Raw genomic sequence first — 23,978 nt, forward strand, 5'->3', positions numbered from 1 at the left:
AATATTTCTAGCAAAACAAAGAACAGATGGTGTTAAAGAAAGGGAGCAAACTCATAATAAAGAGAGTTTAAAAACCCACTTTTTTTCGGAAATATTGCCTTCTGAATTTAAGTTTGTGTTTGTGTTGACAAAGATTGAAGTGGGTGAGTTACCCATTTGTGTGTGATAGGAGGAGTTGGATGAGTGAAAGGTAGGAATGACAAAAGCAATACACTATTTATGGGAATGAGAAGAAATCCCCCTTCTCTTTAGGGAAAGGAAGAAAAGGAGTATTACTCCACTGGAGAAAGTTCAGCACTAAAGAAAAAAGGGAAGTAGTGGAGCAATCACGAGCCTGGTATAGGAGGTACTCATGACTCAATATTACAGACGACCTTTTGTGTGACTACAGATTACCATGGAAATGGTTTTACTCTACAGAGCAAGTTAAGCCTGGCAGGAAGGGGAATCTGTGGAGTGAGTGAATGGGACTAGAGGAGTGTACTGGGGGCAGTAATTTCAGCACCCATTTGCCTTTGAACAGCAGCGGTTTAGCAGCCCTGGCAGTTGCTGCAAGTGCTTGCTCTCTTTGTTCTTCCTTCCTTCCTTCCTTAATTTCTTTTCTTTTTCTTTCCTTCTCCCCTTATTTATTTATTTTTGTTTTATTTTCTTCATTTTTATCTCTCTCTATTTGACACCCTTCCCATTCTCCTGTGTGATTACCAGCAGGCCCCCTCCAGAGCCTCACTCTAGTGCCATATCCCTGCCTGCTTCAGTTGCTCCTTTCCTGGAAGAAACTGAAGAGAGTAGCAGTTGTTTGAAGTGAGTTCTTGCAGCCTGCCAGAGGGTTCAATGAGGGGAGAGGTGGGGAGAGATGCAAACAAAGAGATTTTTTTTCTTCTAAGCTGTGGCTTTTTCCTTGAGCATTCTGATGAGTTCCTACTATCCTGCTTCTTCAGATAGTGCTCCTGAGTCATGTGGAAGGTGTATATGTCATTGACTATAATGCTGAGGTCCCCTTCATCCTCTGGAGAATCCTTGATCCCTTCAGTGTTAGCAGTGTTATCCACAAAGGGATAAGAGATCTGGAATGATGAAGGGAACGCTTACCTGGTTACTGGATTTATTATGATAATAAATTTATTATTTATTATCATGAGGAGCTGAACAGGGTCCAGTGTAGAAAGGATGGCCGAAGGCAATGGCACCCCACTCCAGTACTTTTGCCTAGAAAATCCCATGGACGGAGGAGCCTGGTATGCTGCAGTCCATGGGGTCGCAGGAGTCGGACACAACTGAGTGACTTCACTTTCACTTTTCACTTTCATGCATTGGAGAAGGAAATGGCAACCCACCCCAGTGTTCTTGCCTGGAGAATCCCAGGGAAGGGGGAGCCTGGTGGGCTGCCATCTATGGGGTCGCACAGAGTCGGACATGACTGAAGCGACTTAGCAGCATTACAGAGAAAGCAATGGCAACGCACTTCAGTACTCTTGCCTGGAAAATCCCATGGATGGAGGAGCCTGGTGGGCTGCAGTCCATGGGGTTGCTAGAGTCGGACACAACTGAGTGACTTCACTTTCACTTTTCACTTTCATGCATTGGAGAAGGAAATGGCAACCCACTACAGTGTTCTTGCCTGGAGAATCCCAGTGACAGGAAGGCTGGTGGGCTGCCATCTATGGGGTTGCACAGAGTCGGACAGGACTGGGGTGACTTAGCAGCAGTAGCAGCAGCAGGTAGCTTTAGCCTACAGCTTGCCCAGAAACCCATTGCACTTGAGAGTCGTCTCAGTAATATCCCCACTAGTCACTCCCTCCAAAGGAAACTAGAGTTCTCTCTGGCCAGCTCCCTTCACTGAGGTTAATGGCAGTTTGGAGAGTCAGCAGGTCTTTTCATTAGGTATGTCAGAAGTCAAATAGGCCTGATTTGGTGGCCCATTGAATTTGCACAGCTATCAACCTCTGTCAACCAAGTAAGGAAATACAGGAAAGAAGGAGGAGGCAGTACCTCCAGCTCTCGTACTTCCCACTGTAAAGGATTGGCACTAAAACTGAAAGGAATTGGGAGACAATTTCTTTAGAATAATGCATGCTTTTAAAACTGAAAAGCAATAAACAATATCCATAACAACACACAAAAAAATAAAAATTAATACAACAGTGTATGTATGTGGGTTGGGACAGAATGGGAAGAAAGTGATAAGATTTCTCAGGGATCAGGGGCAGAGGTTTAACCTGGGAAAAGGCAATTCATTTTCAGCTTCTATAAATCATGCCTTTAAATTCACAGCTGCTTCTCTTTGGGACCTTTGTGTTCTTTTCTCTAGGTGACTGCCATGTTTATCTTTATTGTCCCAATGTACTTTCCACCTGAGCTTTTCCACTCAAAAGACCGTCTTTTAGCACGGTGCCACCCATATATAAGAATTTCATGAACAAGTTATTTCCCTTTCATCAGTGGCAAAAACTGAGAATTCATGTAAATTTTCAGTCAGTAAGAACACTGAATTTTAGAATGTCAAATGGAGTTAAGCATAGTATTTGAAGAGAGATGGTCATAAAATGGAGAGAATGACAGATCAGGATATGAATAACACTGAAATAGAAACTATGTGCCTTGTTCTAGGTCTGAATGAAAGCTTGCACACTTCCACTATTTTCTGGTACAAGAGAAATGGATGTTCTCTTTTCTTTCCTTCCATGGGTCAAGCTTAATTAAAATAAGCACAGCAACATCTCTTAGCATTTTATCACTTCTAGTAGTTGAAAATTTTTATTAAATACATTTTAAAATTGACGTAAAATGTCATTTTAAAAAATATGAAAATTAAAAAATAAAAATTTTTTCTAAAGCTTTGTAATCATCTGAGGTACATTTGTAAGAAGTTATAAATTTGGAAAATGAAAGTGAATCTTTGCAAATGCAATAGTTTTGTGAGTTGACCTAAACTGTAACTGTTTTAGTATTAGAAATAATGTGATTCATTCTTCAGATTTTAAAATAACTGTCTATTAGAGCAACTGATAAACACATTGTGATTATGGTGTTTATAAAAATTTCATAGATTTCCCACAAAGCTTAATGTTAGTACTAGTTTTTATAGAAAAATGTCATTTGTCTACAATTTGACTCAAAACACAGGTTTATTTCTATCCTTATATGTAAAACATACTCCAATTTTAGTGGAACAATTAACTAATGAATCTCATTTTTTTAATTTAATTTTATTTTTTAACTTTACAATATTGTATTGGTTTTGCCATATATCAAAATGAATCCACCACAGGTATACATGTGTTCCCCATCCTGAACCCTCCTCCCTCCTCCCTCCCCATACTATCCCTCTGGGTCATCCCAGTGCACCAGCCCCAAGCATCCAGTATCGTGCATTGAACCTGGACTGGCGACTCGTTTCATACATGATACTTTACATGTTTCAATGCCATTCTCCCAAATTATCCCACCCTCTCCCTCTCCCACAGAGTCCAAAAGACTGTTCTATACATCAGTGTCTCTTTTGCTGTCTCATATACAGGGTTATTGTTACCATCTTTCTAAATTCCATATATATGCGTTAGTATACTGTATTGGTGTTTTTCTTTCTGGCTTACTTCACTCTGTATAAAAGGCTCCAGTTTCATCCACCTCATTAGAACTGATTCAAATGTATTCTTTTTAATGGCTGAGTAATACTCCATTGTGTATATGTACCACAGCTTTCTTATCCATTCATCTGCTGATGGACATCTAGGTTGCTTCCATGTCCTGGCTATTATAAACAGTGCTGCGATGAACATTGGGGTACACGTGTCTCTTTCAATTCTGGTTTCCTCAGTGTGCATGCCCAGCAGTGGGATTGCTGGGTCATAAGGCAGTTCTATTTCCAGTTTTTTAAGGAATCTCCACACTGTTCTCCATAGTGGCTGTACTAGTTTGCATTCCCACCAACAGTGTAAGAGGGTTCCCTTTTCTCCACACCCTGTCCAGCATTTATTGCTTGTAGACTTTTGGATCGCAGCCATTCTGACTGGCGTGAAATGGTACCTCATAGTGGTATTGATTTGCATTTCTTTGATAATGAGTGATGTTGAGCATCTTTTCATGTGTTTGTTAGCTCTCTGTATGTCTAGGAAAAACAAGTTCTTTGGAATTGTCTAACTTCAGTTTTACTTTATACACACTTTTAAAACTTCAGCCACCCCCAAGCATCCTTCAATACTGTAAAGTAATTAGCCTCCAATTAAAATACATAAATTTAAATGAAAAAAATGAAAAAAAAAAGCTTCAGCCTTCACATTTTAAAAACTTCAGTTATCACAGGCATAAATTTAGTATGACAGCCAAAGAGAAAGAGTCTACCTCAAGGTGTTGCAGCTAAGAATTTGTATTTAAAAATGCATTAGACTGCGTGAGGTCAACCTTAAGTACATATATCTTTATTTTCTTACATCCTGCAACTAGTTTCATCTGTCATGTACAGGCCTATCTCATTTTATCGTTCATTGCTTTATTGCACTTTAGAAATACCATATTTGTTTTATTACAAATTGAAGGTTTGTGGCAACCATTCTTTTTTAAAATTTATTTTTTAATTGAAGGATAATTGCTTTACAGAATTTTGTTGATTTCTGTCAAGCCAACATGAATCAGCCATAAATATACAAATGTCCCCTCTCTCTTGAATCTCCCTCTCATCTCCCTCCCCATCCCACCGCTCTAACGTTGATACAGAGCTTCTGTTTGAGTTCCCTGAGAGGTACAACAATTTCCCATCGGCTATCTATTTTACATATGGTGATGTAAGTTTCCATGTTACTCTCTATATACATTTCACCCTCTCCTCCCCTCTCCCTATGTCCATAAATCTGTTCTCTATGTCTGTGTTTCCATTGCTGCCCTGCAAATAAGTTACTCAGTACCATCTTTCTAGATTCATTAGTATATATGCTTCAGTATACAATGTTTTCTTTGGAAGGAATGATGCTAAAGCTGAAACTCCAGTATTTTGGCCACCTCATGTGAAGAGTTGACTCATTGGAAAAGACTCTGATGCTGGGAGGGATTGGGGGCAGGAGGAAAAGGGGACGACAGAGGATGAGATGGCTGGATGGCATCACTGACTCGATGGACGTGAGTCTGAGTGAACTCCGGGAGTCGGTGATGGACAGGGAGGCCTGGGGTGATGGACAGGGAGGCCTGGCGTGCTGCGATTCATGGGGTCGCAAAGAGTCGGACACGACTGAGCGACTGAACTGAACTGAACTGATACAATGTTTATCTTTCTCTTTCTGACTTTCTTGGCTCTGTATAATAGGCTCTAGGTTCATCAACCTCATTAGAAATGACTCAAATGTGTTCCTTTTTATTGTTGAGTGACGTTCCATTGTGTATATGTACCAGAACTTCTTTATCCATTCATATGTCAATGGACATCTAGGTTGCTTCCACATTCTAGCTATTGTAAGTAGTGTTTCAATGAACAATGGGGTACATGTGTACCCCATTGAATGTTGGTTTCAAAATGTACCCTTTTTGAATGTTGGTTTCCTCAGGGTATATGCCTAGGATCCATATATTGTGGGGTCATATGGTGGTTTTATTCCTAGTTTTTTTTAAGAAATCTCCATACTGTCTTCCATAGTGGCTGTGTCAATTTACATTCCCACCAGTGGTGCAAGAGGATTCCTTTTCTACACACCATCTCCAGCATTTATTGTCTGTAGACTTTTTGAAGGTGGACATTCTGACCAGTGTGAGGTGATATCTCATTGTAGTTTTGATTTGCATTTCTCTAATAATGAGCCATGTTGAGCATTTTTTCATGTGTTTGTTAGCCATCTGTATGTCTTCTTTGGAGAAATCTCTGTTTAGGTCTTTTTTCCCACTTTTTGATTGGGTTGTTTATTTTTCTGGTATTGAGTTGTATGAGCTACTTGTATATTCTTGAAATTAATCCTTTGTCTGTTGTTTCATTTGCTATTATTTTCTCCCATTCTGAGGGTTGTCTTTTCACCTTGCTTATAGTTTCCTTTGCTGTACAAAAGCTTTTAAGTCTAATAAGGCCCCACTTGTTTACTTTTGTTTTTATTTCCATTACCCTAGGAGGTGGGTCATAGAGGATCTTGCTTTATGTCTTCTAGTGTCCTGCCTATGTAACCATGCTTTAAATGAGTATATTGGCATCATTTTTCCAACAGCAGTTTCTCACTTTCTGTACCTGTCACATTTTGTCAATTCTTGCAATATTTCAGACTTTTCATTTTTATTATATATGGTATATTGTGATTGGTGATCTTTGATGTTACTGTTATAATTGTCTTGGAGCACCAAGAACAGTGACCTTATAAGGCTAAGAACTTAATTGATAAATGTTATGAGTGTTCTGAGTGCTCCACTGAACAGACTTTCCCCCAAATCTCTCCCCTCCTCAGACCTTCCTATTCCTGAGACATAACAATGTTGAAATTAGACCAATTAATAACCCTACAATGACTTCTCTAAGTGTTCACTTGAAAAAGTCACACATCTCTCACTTTAAATCAAAAGCTAGAAATGAGTAAGCATAGTGAGGAAGGCAGGTAGAAAGTCCAGATTAATTGAAAGTTAGACTTCTTACACCAAACAACCAATTCATGAATGCAAAGGTAAAGTTCTTGAAATTTAAAATGCAGCTCCAGAGAAGAAATAGATTATAATAAAGCAAAACAGTCTTGTTGCTGATATGGAGAAATGTTTAGTCTGGATGTATTAAACAACCGATTTTCAATGTAGATGAAGCAGTTTTTGTATTGGAAAAAAATGCCATCAAGGTCTTTCATAGCTGGAGAGAATCAGTGCTTGACTTCAAAGGTTCAAAGGGCAAAATTGACTCTCTTGTTTAGGGGCTAGTAGATATGGTGTCTTTAACCTGAAGCCAATGCTGATTTACCATTCTGAAAATCCTAGGACCCTTAAGAATTATGCTAAATCTATTCTGCTTGCATCTATAAATGGAACAACAAAGCCTGGATGACAGTACACCTGTTTACAGAATGGTTTGCTGAGTATCTTAAGCCCATTGTTGAAACTTACCATTCAGAAAAAAAGTTTCCTTTCAAAATATTACTACTCATTTGCAATGTTCATGGTCACCAAAGAGCTCTGATGGAGATATACAAGATTGATACTGTTTTCATGCCTGTCAAGGCTATGGTTTTTCCAGTGGTCATGTATGGATGTGAGAGTTGAACTGTGAAGAAAGCTGAGCACCGAAGAATTGATGCTTTTGAACTGTGGTGTTGGAGAAGACTCTTGAGAGTCCCTTGGACTGCAAGGAGATCCAACCAGTCCATCCTAAAGGAGATCAGTCCTGGGACTGATGCTGAAGCTGAAACTCCAGTACTTTGGCCACCTGATGCGAAGAGTTGACTCATTGGAAAAGACCCTGATGCTGGGAGGGATTGGGGGCAGGAGGAGAAGAGGACGACAGAGATGAGATGGCTGGATGACATCACCGACTTGATGGACATGAGTCTGAGTGAACTCCGGGAGCTGGTGATGGACAGGGAGGCCTAGCGTGCTGCAATTCATGGGGTCACAAAGAGTCAGACACGACTGAGCAACTGAACTGAACACAATATCCATCCTGTAGCCCATAGACTTTTTATTTCATGTTTTGTTATTTAAGAAATGTCTTTTTTAAGACTGTAGCCGTCATAGTGGTTCTTCTGATGGATCTTGGCAAAGTAAATATAAAACCTTCTGGAAAGGATTCACCATTCTAGATGCTATTAAGGACATTAGTGATTCATGGGAAGAAGTCACGATATTAACATTTAATAGGAGTTTGAAATAACCAACCCTCATGGATGACTTTGAAGGATTCATGATTTCAGTGAAGGAAGTAACTTCAGATATGGTAGAAATAGCAATAGACTTTGAATTAGAAGTGGATCCTAGAGATGTGACTGAATTGCTGCACTCTCATGATAAAACTTTAGTGGATGAAGAGATAATTCTATGGATGATCAAAGAAGGTGATTTCCTGAGATGAAAGCTATCCCTGAGGAAGATACTGTGACGATTGTTGCAATGACAGCAAAGGATTTTAGAATACTACATAAACTAAGTTGATAAAGGGTTTCAGAGGATTGACTGCAATTTTGAAAGAAGTTCTGTAGTGAGTAAAATGCTATCAATCAGAATTGCATGCTACAGAGAAATCATTCATGAAAGGAAGAGTCAGTTGATGTGCCAAAACTTCATTGTCTTAGGAAATTGCCATCAGATCAGATCAGATCAGTCGCTCAGTCGTGTCCGACTCTTTGCAGCCCCATGAATCGCAGCACGCCAGGCTTCCCTGTCCATCACCCAACTCCCAGAGTTCACTCAGACTCACACCCATCGAGTCAGTGATTCCATCCAGCCATCTCATCCTCCATTGTCCCCTTCTCCTCCTGCCCCCAATCCCTCCCAGCATCAGAGTCTTTTCCAATGAGTCAACCCTTCGCATGAGGTGGCCAAAGTACTGGAGTTTCAGCTTTAGCATCATTCCTTCCAAAGAAATCCCAGGGCTGATCTCCTTCAGAATGGACTGGTTGGATCTCCTTTCAGTCCAAGGGATCTTCAACACCACAGTTCAAAATCATCAATAGGCACCCCAATCTTCAGCAGTCACCACCCTTCTCAATCAGCAGCCATCAACATTGGGGAAAAATCCTCCACCAGCAAAAGATTATGATTCACTGAAGGCTCAGGTGATGGTTAGTTTTTTTTAGCAGTAAAGTATTTTTAATTATGCACATTTTTTTAGACAATGCCATTGCACACTTTAATAAACTACATGCATGCATGCTAAATCGCTACAGTCTTGTCTGACTCTTTGCGACCCTATGGACTGTAGCCTGTCAGGCCCCTTAGTCTATGAGATTCTCCAGGCAAGAATACTGGAGTGGGTTGCCATTTCCTACTCCATTAATAAACTACAGACCATTTTATATCCTGCAACTTTACTGTAGTCATTGATTATTTCTAGTAATTTTCTGGTGGACTCTTTAGGGTTTTCTATGTAGAGGATCATGTCATCTGCAAATAGTGAGAGTTTTACTTCTTCTTTTCCAATTTGGATTCCTTTTATTTCTTTTTCTGCTCTGATTGCTGTGGCCAAAACTTCCAAAACTATGTTGAATAGTAATGGTGAAAGTGGGCACCCTTGTCTTGTTCCTGACTTTAGAGGAAATGCTTTCAATTTTTCACCATTGAGGATAATGTTTGCAGTGGGTTTGTCATATATAGCTTTTATTATGTTGAGGTATGTTCCTTCTATTCCTGCTTTCTGGAGAGTTTTTATCATAAATGGATGTTGAATTTTGTCAAAGGCTTTCTCTGCATCTATTGAGATAATCATATGGTTTTTATTTTTCAATTTGTTAATGTGGTGTATTACATTGATTGATTTGCGGATATTGAAGAATCCTTGCATCCCTGGGATAAAGCCCACTTGATCATGGTGTATGATCTTTTTAATGTGTTGTTGGATTCTGATTGCTAGAATTTTGTTCAGGATTTTTGCATCTATGTTCATCAGTGATATTGGCCTGTAGTTTTCTTTTTTTGTGGGATCTTTGTCAGGTTTTGGTATTAGGGTGATGGTGGCCTCATAGAATGAGTTTGGAAGTTTACCTTCCTCTGCAATTTTCTGGAAGAGTTTGAGCAGGATAGGTGTTAGCTCTTCTCTAAATTTTTGGTAGAATTCAGCTGTGAAGCCGTCTGGACCGGGGCTTTTGTTTGCTGGAAGATTTTTGATTACAGTTTCAATTTCCATGCTTGTGATGGGTCTGTTAAGATTTTCTATTTCTTCCTGGCATTCCTATACACTAATAATGAGAAAACAGAAAGAGAAATTAAGGAAACAATTCCATTCACCATTGCAACGGAAAGAATAAAATACTTAGGAATATATCTACCTAAAGAAACTAAAGACCTATATATAGAAAACTATAAAACACTGGTGAAAGAAATCAAAAGGACACTAATAGATGGAGAAATATACCATGTTCATGGATTGGAAGAATCAATATAGTGAAAATGAGTATACTACCCAAAGCAATTTATAGATTCAACGCAATCCCTATCAAGCTACCAACAGTATTCTTCACAGAGCTAGAACAAATAATTTCACAATTTGTATGGAAATACAAAAAACCTCGAATAGCCAAAGCGATCTAGAGAAAGAAGAATGGAACTGGAGGAATCAACCTACCTGACTTCAGGCTCTACTACAAAGCCACAGTTATCAAGACAGTATGGTACTGGCACAAAGACAGAAATATTGATCAATGGAATAAAATAGAAAGCCCAGAGATAAATCCACGCACATATGGACACCTTATCTTCGACAAAGGAGGCAAGAATATACAATGGATTAAAGACAATCTCTTTAACAAGTGGTGCTGGGAAATCTGGTCAACCACTTGTAAAAGAATGAAACTGGACCACTTTCTAACACCATACACAAAAATAAACTCAAAATGGATTAAAGATCTAAACGTAAGACCAGAAACTATAAAACTCCTAGAGGAGAACATAGGCAAAACACTCTCTGACATACATCACAGCAGGATCCTCTATGACCCACCTCCCAGAATATTGGAAATAAAAGCAAAAATAGACAAATGGGACCTAATTAACCTTAAAAGCTTCTGCACATCAAAGGAAACTATTAGCAAGGTGAAAAGACAGCCTTCAGAATGGGAGAAAATAATAGCAAATGAAGCAACCGACAAACAACTAATCTCAAAAATATACAAGCAACTCCTACAGCTCAACTCCAGAAAAATAAATGACCCAATCAAAAAATGGGCCAAAGAACTAAATAGACATTTCTCCAAAAAAGACATACAGATGGCTAACAAACACATGAAAAGATGCTCAACATCACTCATTATCAGAGAAATGCAAATCAAAACCACTATGAGGTACCATTTCACACCAGTCAGAATGGCTGCGATCCAAAAGTCTACAAATAATAAATGCTGGAGAGGGTGTGGAGAAAAGGGAACCCTCTTACACTGTTGGTGGGAATGCAAACTAGTACAGCCACTATGGAGAACAGTGTGGAGATTCCTTAAAAAACTGGAAATAGAACTGCCTTATGATCCAGCAACCCCACTGCTGGGCATACACACTGAGGAAACCAGAAGGGAAAGAGACACGTGTACCCCAATGTTCATCGCAGCACTGTTTATAATAGCCAAGACATGGAAGCAACCTAGATGTCCATCAGCAGATGAATGGATAAGAAAGCTGTGGTACATATACACAATGGAGTATTACTCAGCCATTAAAAAGAATACATTTGAATCAGTTCTAATGAGGTGGATGAAACTGGAGCCTATTATACAGAGTGAAGTAAGCCAGAAGGAAAAACATAAATACAGTATACTAACGCACATATATGGAATTTAGAAAGATGGTAACAATAACCCGGTGTACGAGACAGCAAAAGAGACACTGATGTATAGAACAGTCTTATGGACTCTGTGGGAGAGGGAGAGGGTGGGAAGATTTGGGAGAATGGCAATGAAACATGTAAAATATCATGTAGGAAACGAGTTGCCAGTCCAGATTCGATGCATGATGCTGGATGCTTGGGGCTGGTGCACTGGAACGGCCCAGAGGGATGGTATGGGGAGGGAGGAGGGAGGAGGGTTCGGGATGGGGAACACATGTATACCTGTGGCGGATTCATTTTGATATTTGGCAAAACTAATACAATTATGTAAAGTTTAAAAATAAAATAAAATTGGAAGATGAAAAGGAGGAGAAAGATAAAAAAATAAATAAACTACAGACCAGTGTAAATACAAATATCATATGTACTGAAAACCAAAACATATATGACTTGCTTTATTGCAATATTTGCTTTATTTAGTAAGACAGACATAGCTTCTCATTTAACCTAGGGTCTTTATCAATCTCACCGTACATGGCTGTCTATATTTTTTCTACCTCAAAGAGTTCAGAATGAAGGAAGAGTGGCTCCAACATGCCCCACACTACAAGGCTTGTGGGATCTTATTTCCCTGACCAGGGATTGAACCTGGGCCCTTGATGTTGAGAACCCAGAGTCCTAACCATGGGACTGCCAGTTAATTCCCAATATTTGCTTTATTGTGGTTGTCTGGAACCAAACTCAAAGTATCTTTGAAGTATGCCTGTAATCTGAAATATTCTATGGAATCATCCCTATCTCTATAAAGGAATATTTGTTCTGATTTGGTGACCATTCTAAGCATTGCCTTAAGATGATATAGGTGGATATTGTAGGAATTTAGAAAAAGAAATATGCATGATTACTGTGGACTCAAGGTAGTTGAGATACATAGATAAATTGTTCATATGTAGTGATAACTGCAAAATACTCATGTCTTTCAAGGCAAAGTGAGTTAAAAGTGCATTAATCTTCAATCTCAGTCCTATCAATATTATGCATATTAGAAACAGACTTACTGTAATCAGGCAACTAAATCACTGAAGCTCTCTACTGTCACAGAGATCACTTTTATCCCATTTAAAGCAACTCACTCACTTTGCCTTTCACTGCTTTTATTTCTTAAATTATTTTATTTTTTTAATTGGAGGATAATTACAATATTGTGGTGATTTTTGCCATGCACAGACATGAATCGGCCACAGGTATATATGTGTCCTCCCATCGTGAACCCCCATCCCATCTCATTCCCTACCCTGTCCCTCTGGGTTGTCCCAGAGCACTGGGTGTCCTGCTTCATGCATCAAACTTGTGCTGGTCATCTGTTTTACATATGGTAATATACATGTCTCAATGCTTTTTTCTCAAATCATCCCACCCTCACCTCCTCCCACAGAGTCCAAAAGTCTGTTCTTTATATCTGTGTCTCTTTTGCTTCCCTTTCATGTAGGATCATTGTTACCATCTTTCTAAATTCCATATGCATGTGTTAATATATAGTATTTTTGTTTCTCTTTCTGACTTACTTCACTCTATATAATAGGCTCCAGTTTCATCCACCTTATTAGAACTGACTCAGATATTTTATTATCTCTAACTGGTATCACATGCTATGGGTTAGTACAATAATCAAGCAAAAAAATGTTCTCTGCTGGGAATTTTAAAAAAATTAATTTCTATTGGAGTATAGTTCTCTTATAATGTTGTATTAATTTCTACTGTTCAGCAAAATGAATCAGCTATGCATATACAAATATCCCCTCCCTTTTGGACTTCCTTCCCATTCAGGTCACCATAGTGCATTAGAGTCTCCTGTACTATACAGTATGTTCTTATTAGTTATCTATTTATCAGTGGTGTATATATGTCAATCCAAATCTCCAAATTTAAAAAAAAAAAAAAAGGCCTGTTTAGATACTGATAGCTTACAGTGTTTAGTGAATGGTGCTGCCAGATTGATGGTCTCTGAAGAAGATTTAACTCTGGGACCAAAGACATGGCCTCAATCACTCAGAGCTTTTGTGTCACAGACAAAACTGGCTAGTTGGGCTAGGGGCATGGTTTTCACTTCAGTCATGAGAGGTCCCGGGTTCATATCCTGGATGAGCCCCCAAGATGATAGTTTAGCATATGGTGAATGGTGGTTGGTGCCAGATTTGTGGTCTCCAAAGAAGATTTAATTCTGGGACAAAAGATGCAGTCTCAATCACTCAAGAGCCTTTGTGTAGCAGGGCTTTTACTAAAGTGAAAGTGATAGAAAAGGCTTTTGACATAGATATCAGAAGGGGGTAGAAAAAGTACCTGCCTCAGTAGTTTAAGCAGACCATTATATACTTTTATGTTAGCTGTTAAGAATAGATAAAAGGAATGCCTCAAGGTTGTGAAAATTTTCCCCAGACCCTTTCCTGTAACATACATTCTGAGATGACAGCAGCATGAGATTAGCCAGAAGGAATGGGTTAACCCAGAGCTTAAGGCTGTGAAAGTTTTACCCAGACCTTTTTTCATAACATACATTTTGAAATAACATTGGTTCAAGACTAGCCAGGGAGAGCTTGATCTGAGCAGCATGTCCCTATGTGAGAAATATTGTTTGTAACCATTAGCTCTTGGCCTAAAGAAAGCTAGTTTTTAGGCAAGATAGATTGTTGTCATAGTAACACAGAGCGTAAGCAAAACATGTCCTATGTGAATAAGGCAAAAGCATGTATGAATTTAAAAAAATATTTGCTGCCTCCTCCTTCTTGGGGGTCCTAGACACTCTGAGACTTCCTGTCAACCTGCTCTCTCCCTGCTTTTTCTTTTAGGAGAATATTGCTGCTGAAGAGAAAGGGGCAAAGAAATCTGTCTATAACTGCTTCCTGCTGGTGAGTGGTGCTGACCTTAAATTGTTGAAGCAACATTTTCTCCTTACCCTTTGATATAGGGTCTCTGATCTAAGAGCCCCAAGTAATAACTAGAGGAGGTAGTAGAAACTGCAGGGGGATGAACAATCATTTGTAATTTAAAAGCTTTCAAACGGTTAGAAACAAATCCCATTATACAGACACAAATGTAAGGAGCAAACAGCAAGAATAAGATGATTACAATTATTATAGTCAAGATAGTTTTTCACCAAGGAGAGCTTGTAAATGAAGATTACATATGTGACCAGAGTGGAACATCAGGGGAGTCCATTTTGAAGAATGACCAGAATCTCTGTATCACCATTATTTTGTCTAGGAAGTTGTTGTATTCTTTAGAAAGTAAAAAGGTAGACACCAAAAATCAGTAAAAGAGTTATTGTAATCAGTGGTCCAAACAAGAATAAGAATCAGGTTACATTTGGTAGTAATTTTGATCCTGGTCTAGATAGAGTCAACACTTGGGTTGCCCTGTTTATAAGAATGGAACAAATCCAGTTAGAAGTAGTTGAAACGGTGACATCTGAACTTTAACAGACAAATCTTGTAACAATTTTAGTATTTTTTTGAGGTATGAGAAGATGTAAGAACTTGGGCTCAAGAAAAATTGTTTTCCTGAAAATATCTGACTGTCTAAAGTCCTGTTTTTCCCAGAGTACAGAGTGAGTGCCTAATTTCTGATTTCTACCTGAATTCCTCTCAGGGGATGTTGCCATGTTTTAATCTTTGTAGAGGCAGATAGCAGAGAAGGCAATGGCACCCCACTCCAGTACTCTTGCCTGGAAAATCCCATGGACGGAGGAGCCTGGTAGGCTGCAGTCCATGGAGTCTCTGAGAGTCGAACACGACTGAGAGACTTCATTTTCACTTTTCACTTTCATGCATTGGAGAAGGAAATGGCAGCCCGCTCTAGTGTTCTTGCCTGGAAAATCCCAGGGACTGTGGAGCCTGATGGGCTGCAGTCTATGAGGTCGCACAGAGTCGGACACGACTGAAGCGACTTAGCAGCAGCAGCAGAGTCAGATAGCAAGTGCCAGTTTTCAATCACAGGACCCCATCGTGGCTATGAGTTTGACCATGGTTTGGGGACATTTTATTGCCATCTTGTAGGAAGGTTCATTCCCAGGTCTGTTGAAGATTTCACTGATAGGCCACTCAGTGTGCTGTTACTGGACTAGGCCCTTTGAATAGCAAAAGTTTCTGGACCACATCTGTCTTACTAGCCTCTTGGTCTAGGAAAATAGTCTTGTCTTGTTGCTTCTTCTCATATATAGAGTCACTCTATTACAATTGTTGTCACACACTTGATAATGTAAGGGACAACACTTTCGAAACAGGCAACATTATAAGTAAGAACTTAAGTCAAGAACTTCCATTAGGTATAGCCCAGTGATATCTCCAGGTTATCTGATTTAGTTTGTTAAATGACTATAGCCTGTTGTTAATCTCCTGGTTGTAGATCTTGGAGCATCTGATCTTTATTTACAGATTGGTTACTGAGATAAGCTTTAAACTGAGAGTGTCTTTTTAATAACTTAATTAAACCTCTTGGCAATATAACATATCAAAAGCCATATTCTAAGAAAATTTTGTTCTTTTAATAGGGAAAGAAAACCAACTTCTAGTTTGGCACTGGCTTATATTCAATGTGAAACAATAGTTATACTTAGCCCAAGTAATAATAAAATATTTCAAAGGCAGTTTAATGTCTTAAAGTACTTATGCCATGCACAAAACTCTCTTCCACTTGTCACATACTTTTTGTATACTTGCTACAAACCTTTTTTACACTTTCTGAATTCATCATTTTATTTTCCCACTCAGAGAACAATCACCTATAAGTCAGACTTAACTTCCTTTTCCTTTAATAAAATGTAATTCCATCCCTTATGTCTGTTTATTAAAAACATACATCTTACTTTCCTTCAGCAACTATGACAAATTAACCTCAGCAATATTATCCAAAGACAAAGACCACTGAGACATATATAAATCTGGACCAACAGAGATCTCAGTTTTTTGCTTGAGATTTAAAATGTCTCTTTGTCCTTTTTTTCCCCTTGGCTTGAAGTTCTGCTAATTTGCTCACAGCTGGAGTTTCAGACAGGGTGGGCTGAATCTCTCAAGGACATGGAAAGTTAACTTCACGATTTTTCTAGGCATGTTTTTGCTTCTCAGACAGGATCATAGTTCCAAAAAAAAAAAAAAAAGTATTTTAACAAGCTAGTTTTTTCCTAATTGTACATGTAAAAGGAACCAGTTTTGCAGTTTTAAAAAGATTTTATTTTAATCAATTTTCACTGGATTCTAAAGAATATCATGGCCATCCAGTGTCAAAAATGTCATCTCTCCTTCGTAGCTAAAATTTAAACCAAATTGGCTCTGGTGACAGGGGCAGACTGGTGACAGGGGCAGACTGACTGATAAGATGTTGTTCCAGCAGGGATTGTCTCTCTGGGGAGATCTTCTCTTAAATCAAAAAATGCCTGAATATAAGGGACTTTTTAGGCTCTGGGGATCAAACTTATCCCAGTTTTTGAAGATGCAGTCTAAAGGGGTAGTACTGGAACTATATGAAGCTCCCATCTATAAGAGAGAAAAAGCAGCATTCAGCACTTTTGTTTCTCTACCAGAGGCATCCTTCCCTGCTCTAGATGGGGAAGAGGTAGACTCTCCATCAAAAGCTTCCTCTTTCTGACCATCTGGTTGGACTTCATCTACCTTACTGACAGGTGCATTGTTTGTTTCATCTGGCCCTCCTCATTCTACCACTGAGCAGGGGTGGAGATGTGCCAGGGGTAGACCCTGCAGCATCCCAAAATGTATGTTTATGTCTATCCTTACTCTTTCCACAAATTGGGGGGGGGTGGGTGAAGATGCACCCAGGGGTGGACCTGGTGGCATCCCAAACTGTCTTAGTTGTCCGCCTTCCTCATCTCACAAGCAAGGATGGGTGGAGATGCACCAGGGGTGGACCTGGGAGTATCCCAAATTGATGTCCAGTCCTTTATCATCAAGATCTTTATTTGATTTCCCCTGATGCCACCTGGGGTGTTACAGAGTAGCCTTTTGGTGTGCTTTCCATGTACCCAAATCTTGGATTCCATGATTTGTTTTCTCAGAAATCTCATGTTTGCTAGCATTGCCTCTATCCATATAGTCCAGAGGCATGAGCATGACAAGGACTCATCTCTGGGTTTCTAGGATCTCATGCAGGCTGCCAGGAGAGTGATTTCTTGCCAAGGAGATGTTCCTAGAGCTAGAGCTCCACCTAGCTCCCTAATGTGTTCCTGCTTGCAGTTTATAAGAAAACAGCTGAGATATAACTTTTGATCTCTAATAAGGTTAGGTACTATAGTACTAGCAAAACTTGAGATGGGGATCTAGCTAGAAGAACACAACAGCATGAATTGAAAAATTCTCCAAAAATCTACAATCTGGCATACAAGGTTAGCAGCTTCAATTCCCTCAAGGTTAGTAGCTTCAATTCCCTAAGCAGTTATGAAATGGTCAAAGAGCCCAGGAAAAGTTGACCAGGAAAGGAAAAGTTCAGACGATACGCTCATCCATTTTTTTGCTGCTCCCCTCATGGGGACAAAGGACACCTCTTTTCATTGGCAGGATTGTATAAACTCCATGTCAGAATCCCCCTTCGGGGCTGCCTTAAGCAATATGAGGCACATCCATGGAACCACAGAGCCAGACACAGCTATCACTCTGTGCTTGGTTGTACATCTCAGGCTCAGGGCATTCACACAAACAAGACACCTTAGTGTTACTAAACTGGAGGTTTTACAGTAAAAGAGCACTGGTTTCCTGTCCGGGCTGTAACAAATTGCTTATTTTTGGTTGGTTTTATTTACATATAAAGGTCCTGGAAACTTTTGTATGGAAACAAATTTGATAACTTCAGTAATGTCAGTATAGCAATGTAAATGATCTTTATTTTCAGATTGTTAGTGATTAGAAGTAGGGATTAAATGAAGATTGTAAGTGTGGGGTTAGGCCATTGATTTATTTTTCCTTTTTGACACATTACATGGCTTGTGGGATCTTAGGTCCCTGACCAAGGATTGAACCCAGGCCTTAAGCAGTGAGAGTACATAATCATAACCAGTGGGTCACCAGGCAGTTCCCTCGGACATTGAGTTTTTAACTTTTACCTAATATTTAACAGGAAATTTGCCATTCCATAAAGAAAATTTTCCATTTGCAAAATAAATTTGCATTTAAAAAAGGATTTGGGGAACGTACAGCACACCAGGGTTCCCTGTCCTTCACTATCTTGAAGTTTTCTCAAACTCATGTCCATTGAGTTGGTGATGCCATCCAATCATCTCATCCTCTGTCACCTCCTTCTAATCCTGCCCTCAATCTTTCCCAGCATCAGGGTCTTTCCCAGTGAGTCATTTCTTCATATCAAGTAGCCCAAGTATTGTAGCTTCAGCTTCAGCATCAGTACTTCCAATGAATATTCAGGGTTGATATCCTTTAGGATTAACTGGTTTGATCTCCTTGCAGTCCACAGGGACACTCAAGAGTCTTCTCCAGCACAATTTGAAAGCATCAATTCTTTGGTGCTCAGCCTTCTTTATGGTCCAACTCTCACATCCGTCCATGACTACTGGAAAAAACATAGCTTTGATTATGTGGACCTTTGCTGGCAAAGTAATGTCTCTGCTTTTTAATATGCTGTCTAGGTTTGCCATAGCTTTTCTTCCAAGGAGTAAGCATCTTTTAATTTCATGGCTGCAGTCACCATCCACAATGATTTTGGAGCCCAAGAAAATAAAGTCTGCCCCTGTTTCGATTTTTCCTCCCTCTATTTGCCATGAAGTAATGGGACCAGATGCCATGATCTTAGTTTTTTGAATGTTGACTTTTAAGCCTGCTTTTTCACTTTCCTCTTTCACCCTCATCAAGAGGCTCTTCAGTTCCTCTTCAATTTCTGCCATTAAAGTGGTGTCATCTGCATATCTGAGGTTGTTGATATTTCTCCTGGCAGTCTTGACTCCAGCTTGTGATTCAAACAGCCCAGCATTTTGCATGATGTACTCTGGATATAGTTAAATAAGCAGGGTGACAATATATAACTTCGACATATTCCTTTCCCAATTTTGAACCAGTCCATTTTACATATACAGTTCTAACTGGTGCTTCTTGACCTGCATACAGGTTTCTCAGGAGACAGGTAAGGTGGTCTGGTATTCCCATCTCTTTAAGAATTATCCACAGTTTATTGTGATCCATACAGTCAAAGGCTTTAGTGTAGTCAATGATTCAGTAGATTTGAAATAAGATGATTCTATTTGCTATAGTTCTACTGGGGAAATACACAACATAAAAGGCTAAATATTTAAACTCTGTTCTAACACCTCCCTAGTTAAGCCAAGTATGAATACTGTCTACATAAATCTGTCTTAAGCTCTGTGTAATTTTTATTTCTGGAATTCGGGAAAGAATGCCTAAACCCAAATCTATGTCTATAATGAACTTCATTTACTAGGTTTATTGTTTAAATAGCTTTAAGAAAGTATTTGAAGATCCATGTAATAACTATAAATGTACCTAATTAGATCATAATGTAATTAAATTTAGTTATATTTATAATGTCTATAATTTTAACTTCCTAATACTCCCCCAAGTATAAAATTTTCTAAGCATGTCATATTACAAATCTGCAGAAATCAAAATTAGGAATCTTATGCTTTTGTATGTAATTGTTCTCATTTTGGAGACAAATGTAGTAGTAGAATTTCTTTTTTAATGACATTCTTTATTTTCTTCGACCAGCATTTCTTTAACAACTACCAGGAACATAGAAGAGGTTTTGCATTAGGTACTCTCCTTACCCTCAAGCAATTCAAGGAGTTCATACTGTAATAATGGACTTCAATAATTTTCTTAAAAATGAGAGTAACAATATATATATGAAACAATAATAGAATGATGCTTTTGGATCAAAGATGCTATATATTGCTTTTAAATAGTATGCTGTTCAATCAGTTGTGTCTAACATACACAGACATACTATCTGATCTCACTTTAAATTCATGACAGTTAACCTCTATTATATACCATGGTTGTCTTGTGAACAACATTTATACCACCAAAGATACTCATTATAGTGTTTATAAAGAAAGATTGAGAAAGCCCACAATTTCACATCAAAAATAATTACAACTCTAACACATCTGTGAGAATGTTTGTTTACATGAACCAATCAATCTAACAATTTTGACACAATCATAGTGGCCTTTATTTCACTTATATATTTGAACACAGTTAGATGCACTGATAATTTACTGTCTAGTATTAGTTTTATTTATGTTTAAGGTAAGTCTATGCTTGAGTTTTCATATGCTTTAGCTAAACGCTGATTTCAAGATGCTAAATTTCTTCTCAATATTTTGTTTACTTTCTAGTTGATCTACTGACCTCATAATGTCTGAAATCAGATTCAGCAATCTCACTTGGGATCAAGTTATAACACTGGATAAAGTGTTAGATGAAGTAATTCCAGTTCATGGAAGGGGAAATTTCCCCACATTGGCAGTAAAACCAAAAGATATTATTCATGTTGTGAAAGATCAACTGATAGAGCAAGGAATTATTGTTAAAGATACTCGATTGAATGGTTCCACAGCAAGTTACATACTTGCAAGCCACAGTGGAATCAGCTATAAGGATCTGGATGTCATTTTTGGTGTTGAACTACCAAGTGATCAAGAATTTCAGGTTGTTAAGGATGTAGTTCTAGGTTGTCTATTCGACTTTTTACCAAAAGGTGTAAAAAAGGATAAGATCACCCTGAATACCATGAAAGAGGCTTATGTGCAGAAGATGGTTAAAGTTTGCAATAAGCATGATCGTTGGAGTCTCATCTCTCTGTCAAATAACACTGGGAAGAATGTCGAGCTAAAATTTGTTAATTCACTCAGACGACAATTTGAATTTAGTGTAGATTCCTTTCAAATTGTCTTGGATCCCATGTTAGATTTCTATACTGACAAAAATGGTAACCTAACCAATGAATGCTATCCTGTTGTGGTAGCTGAAAGCATGTATGGAGATTTCCAAGAAGCAATGACACATTTACAGTACAAGCTTATATCTACCAGAAAACCTGAAGAAATTAGAGGTGGTGGCCTTCTGAAATACAGCAACTTGCTGGTTCGTGACTTTAAACCAGCTTGTGAAGCAGAAATCAAGACCCTGGAACGTTATATGTGTTCTAGATTCTTCATTGATTTTCCTGATGTAGCAGAACAGCAAAAGAAGATTGAATCATACCTCCGCAACCATTTCATAGGTGAAGAAAAGAGCAAGTATGACTACCTCATGACCTTGCATGGAGTCGTGAATCAGAGCACGGTTTGCCTCATGGGACTTGAAAGAAGGCAGACCCTCAATATGATTGCCCTTATGGCTTTAAAAGTACTTGGAGAACAGAATATCCTACCTAATACAGACAACGTAACTTGCTTTTATCAGCCTGCTCCATACTTTGTTGCTGAAGGAGGATACCCTACTTATTATGTAACATCTGGACCACCACCTATATTCTTTCAGCCATACCACCCACTGCACTTTCATGTGCCAAATGGTATGATTTAAACACACACACACACACAATAGAAACTTTGCTTTAATTAAACACCTTCTAAAAGCAAGTTTCCAAATTTATGCAGTTACCAACTATTTTATAATTTACAGCTTAAACCATCATAGTAAATACAATATCATCTATGAACTGACCTTTTTAAATGATCTTCAAATGTTATTGATTAGCTATAACAACTTTCAAATATTGTGGACCACTTAAAATGATTTTCAAATCTGACTGACTACTTATAACTCAAATTTGCTATGACAAATACATTAGAGATGACTGAATATTTGATTAAAATATAAAAGAACAGGCTCATGTTTTAAAATCCAGAGGTACAGAAAAGACCAGTGCAAACAATTCTGTATTCAGTCAGTTCCTTTGCTACCTTTACTTCATTTCTTTTTCTAGTGAATAGTACCGTCAATGAATTTTCAATGCCTAACAAAAATGCCTAATTTCAAAGACAACAGATTCAGAAGACATTAAAATCCTAGACTTTGCAAGCATATATTTTGTTTCCTAATTGATTTAGATACAAACTCTTAATACAGTTTTAAGGAACACTGAAAAAAATGATTCTGGAAAACACTGGACATTAGTAATTTATCAACTATAAAGTTGATTTGTGGATCTGAAGAATAATACACCCAGCTGGACAGCCAATACTGTGACCATTTATACAGATTTCTTCATTTTTTCCCCCAAACAGTTGAAAAGAATGAAAATGACCAACTCTGAATGTGAAGTTTTCTATTATCCTCTGGTTAAAAAAAAAAAAAAAAAAAAAAAACACTCTAAATGTCAAAAAGCAAAAAGCTGACAGAGGATTTTATCCATGACATTTACCATTTTTATGACCTATATGACCAATGTCTTAATATGTGGAGATTTTAGTGTTAATAAGTAAGTGAATATATTTTCATTATTACTCGCTAAAGCTTTTTTCCATCTTGCTCTTACCAAAGATGTTTCTAACATGACACTCAAGTGCCTCCTCATGTGAGATTTTGCATAGTGCTGGAATTTATTCAACAATTTTATATGTTCATCAAGTATCTGAATATCTACTCACTATATCACATATTCTGCTAGCAATATGCCTATGGGAATAAAGCAATATTTTCTTCCTATAATGAAGAAAAGGATCCATGACCAATATTACCTGGGACGACAGGAGGACCTATCCTGAATGAATATAAATAAGGCCCTCAGATAACTTCACTATTTTTACTTGCTTCTGAATTTTTATTAGTTTCCATCTCAGTTTTCATTGGCCATTTCAAGTTTTTCCATCACAGCATGATCCAACAGGCATAGTCTGAGAATTTGTCACTTAAATGACTGTCCTTAATCCATCTTCTCTGTATTACGTTATTGGACTCAAGAAGTACACCAAAGATGGCATTTTCAAATGACCAGTATTTATGAGATGTTTTTTTCACCACAGTACCTTTGGCTATTAGTATATTTTTAAAGAGTTATATTATTCATATATATGAATATGAATATATATAAATACTATATATGTATCTCACAAGCATGAAGCTTTAAAACATTGTATGTATTCAATATCTTGCTTGGGACAAATAAAGAATTTACAAATGCTATATTAAAAAGAAAATTCAGTAGTCTATTGGCGGCATAATGTATTGGCTAAAAATGACTGATCTTTCTGTCTTAATATATGCTTTAGTTTTCAGTTAATGAGAGTGCTTGTGTGTAAAACTGACGAATTATATGCTATATTAACAGTACCCCCCCAAAAAAAAATTACAAGATGTATGCTGCTGCTAAGTCACTTCAGTCATGTCCAACTCTGTGCAACCCCATAGACAGCAGCCCACTAGGCTCCCCTGTCCCTGGGATTCTCCAGGCAAGAACACTGGAGTGGGTTGCCATTTCCTTCTCCAGTGCAGGAAAGTGAAAGTGAAGTCGCTCAGTCATGTCCGACTCCTAGCGACCCCATGGACTGCAACCTACCAGGCTTCTCTCTCCATGGGATTTTCCAGGC

General features: G+C 38.3%; 1 protein-coding gene across 1 annotated transcript; it reads left to right on the forward strand.

Moving 5' to 3' along the window:
• The first annotated feature begins 11,002 nt into the window (after positions 1–11,002).
• TENT5D (terminal nucleotidyltransferase 5D) lies at positions 11,003–23,588 on the forward strand. Its single transcript, XM_086389867.1, has one exon. The coding sequence runs from the start codon at positions 20,800–20,802 to the stop codon at positions 21,970–21,972; it is 1,173 nt and encodes a 390-aa protein (XP_086245993.1). The 5' UTR covers positions 11,003–20,799; the 3' UTR covers positions 21,973–23,588.
• Positions 23,589–23,978: the final 390 nt, after the last annotated feature.

Source organism: Bos grunniens, chromosome X (assembly GCF_055505025.1).
Source record: "Bos grunniens cultivar Pamir isolate PY7600 chromosome X, Bosgru_T2T1.0, whole genome shotgun sequence".
Lineage (NCBI taxonomy): Eukaryota > Metazoa > Chordata > Mammalia > Artiodactyla > Bovidae > Bos > Bos grunniens.

Excerpts from the sequence above, each read along its gene's own strand:
- TENT5D (XM_086389867.1), top strand. The coding sequence starts at position 20,800 with ATGTCTGAAATCAGATTCAGCAATCTCACTTGGGATCAAGTTATAACA.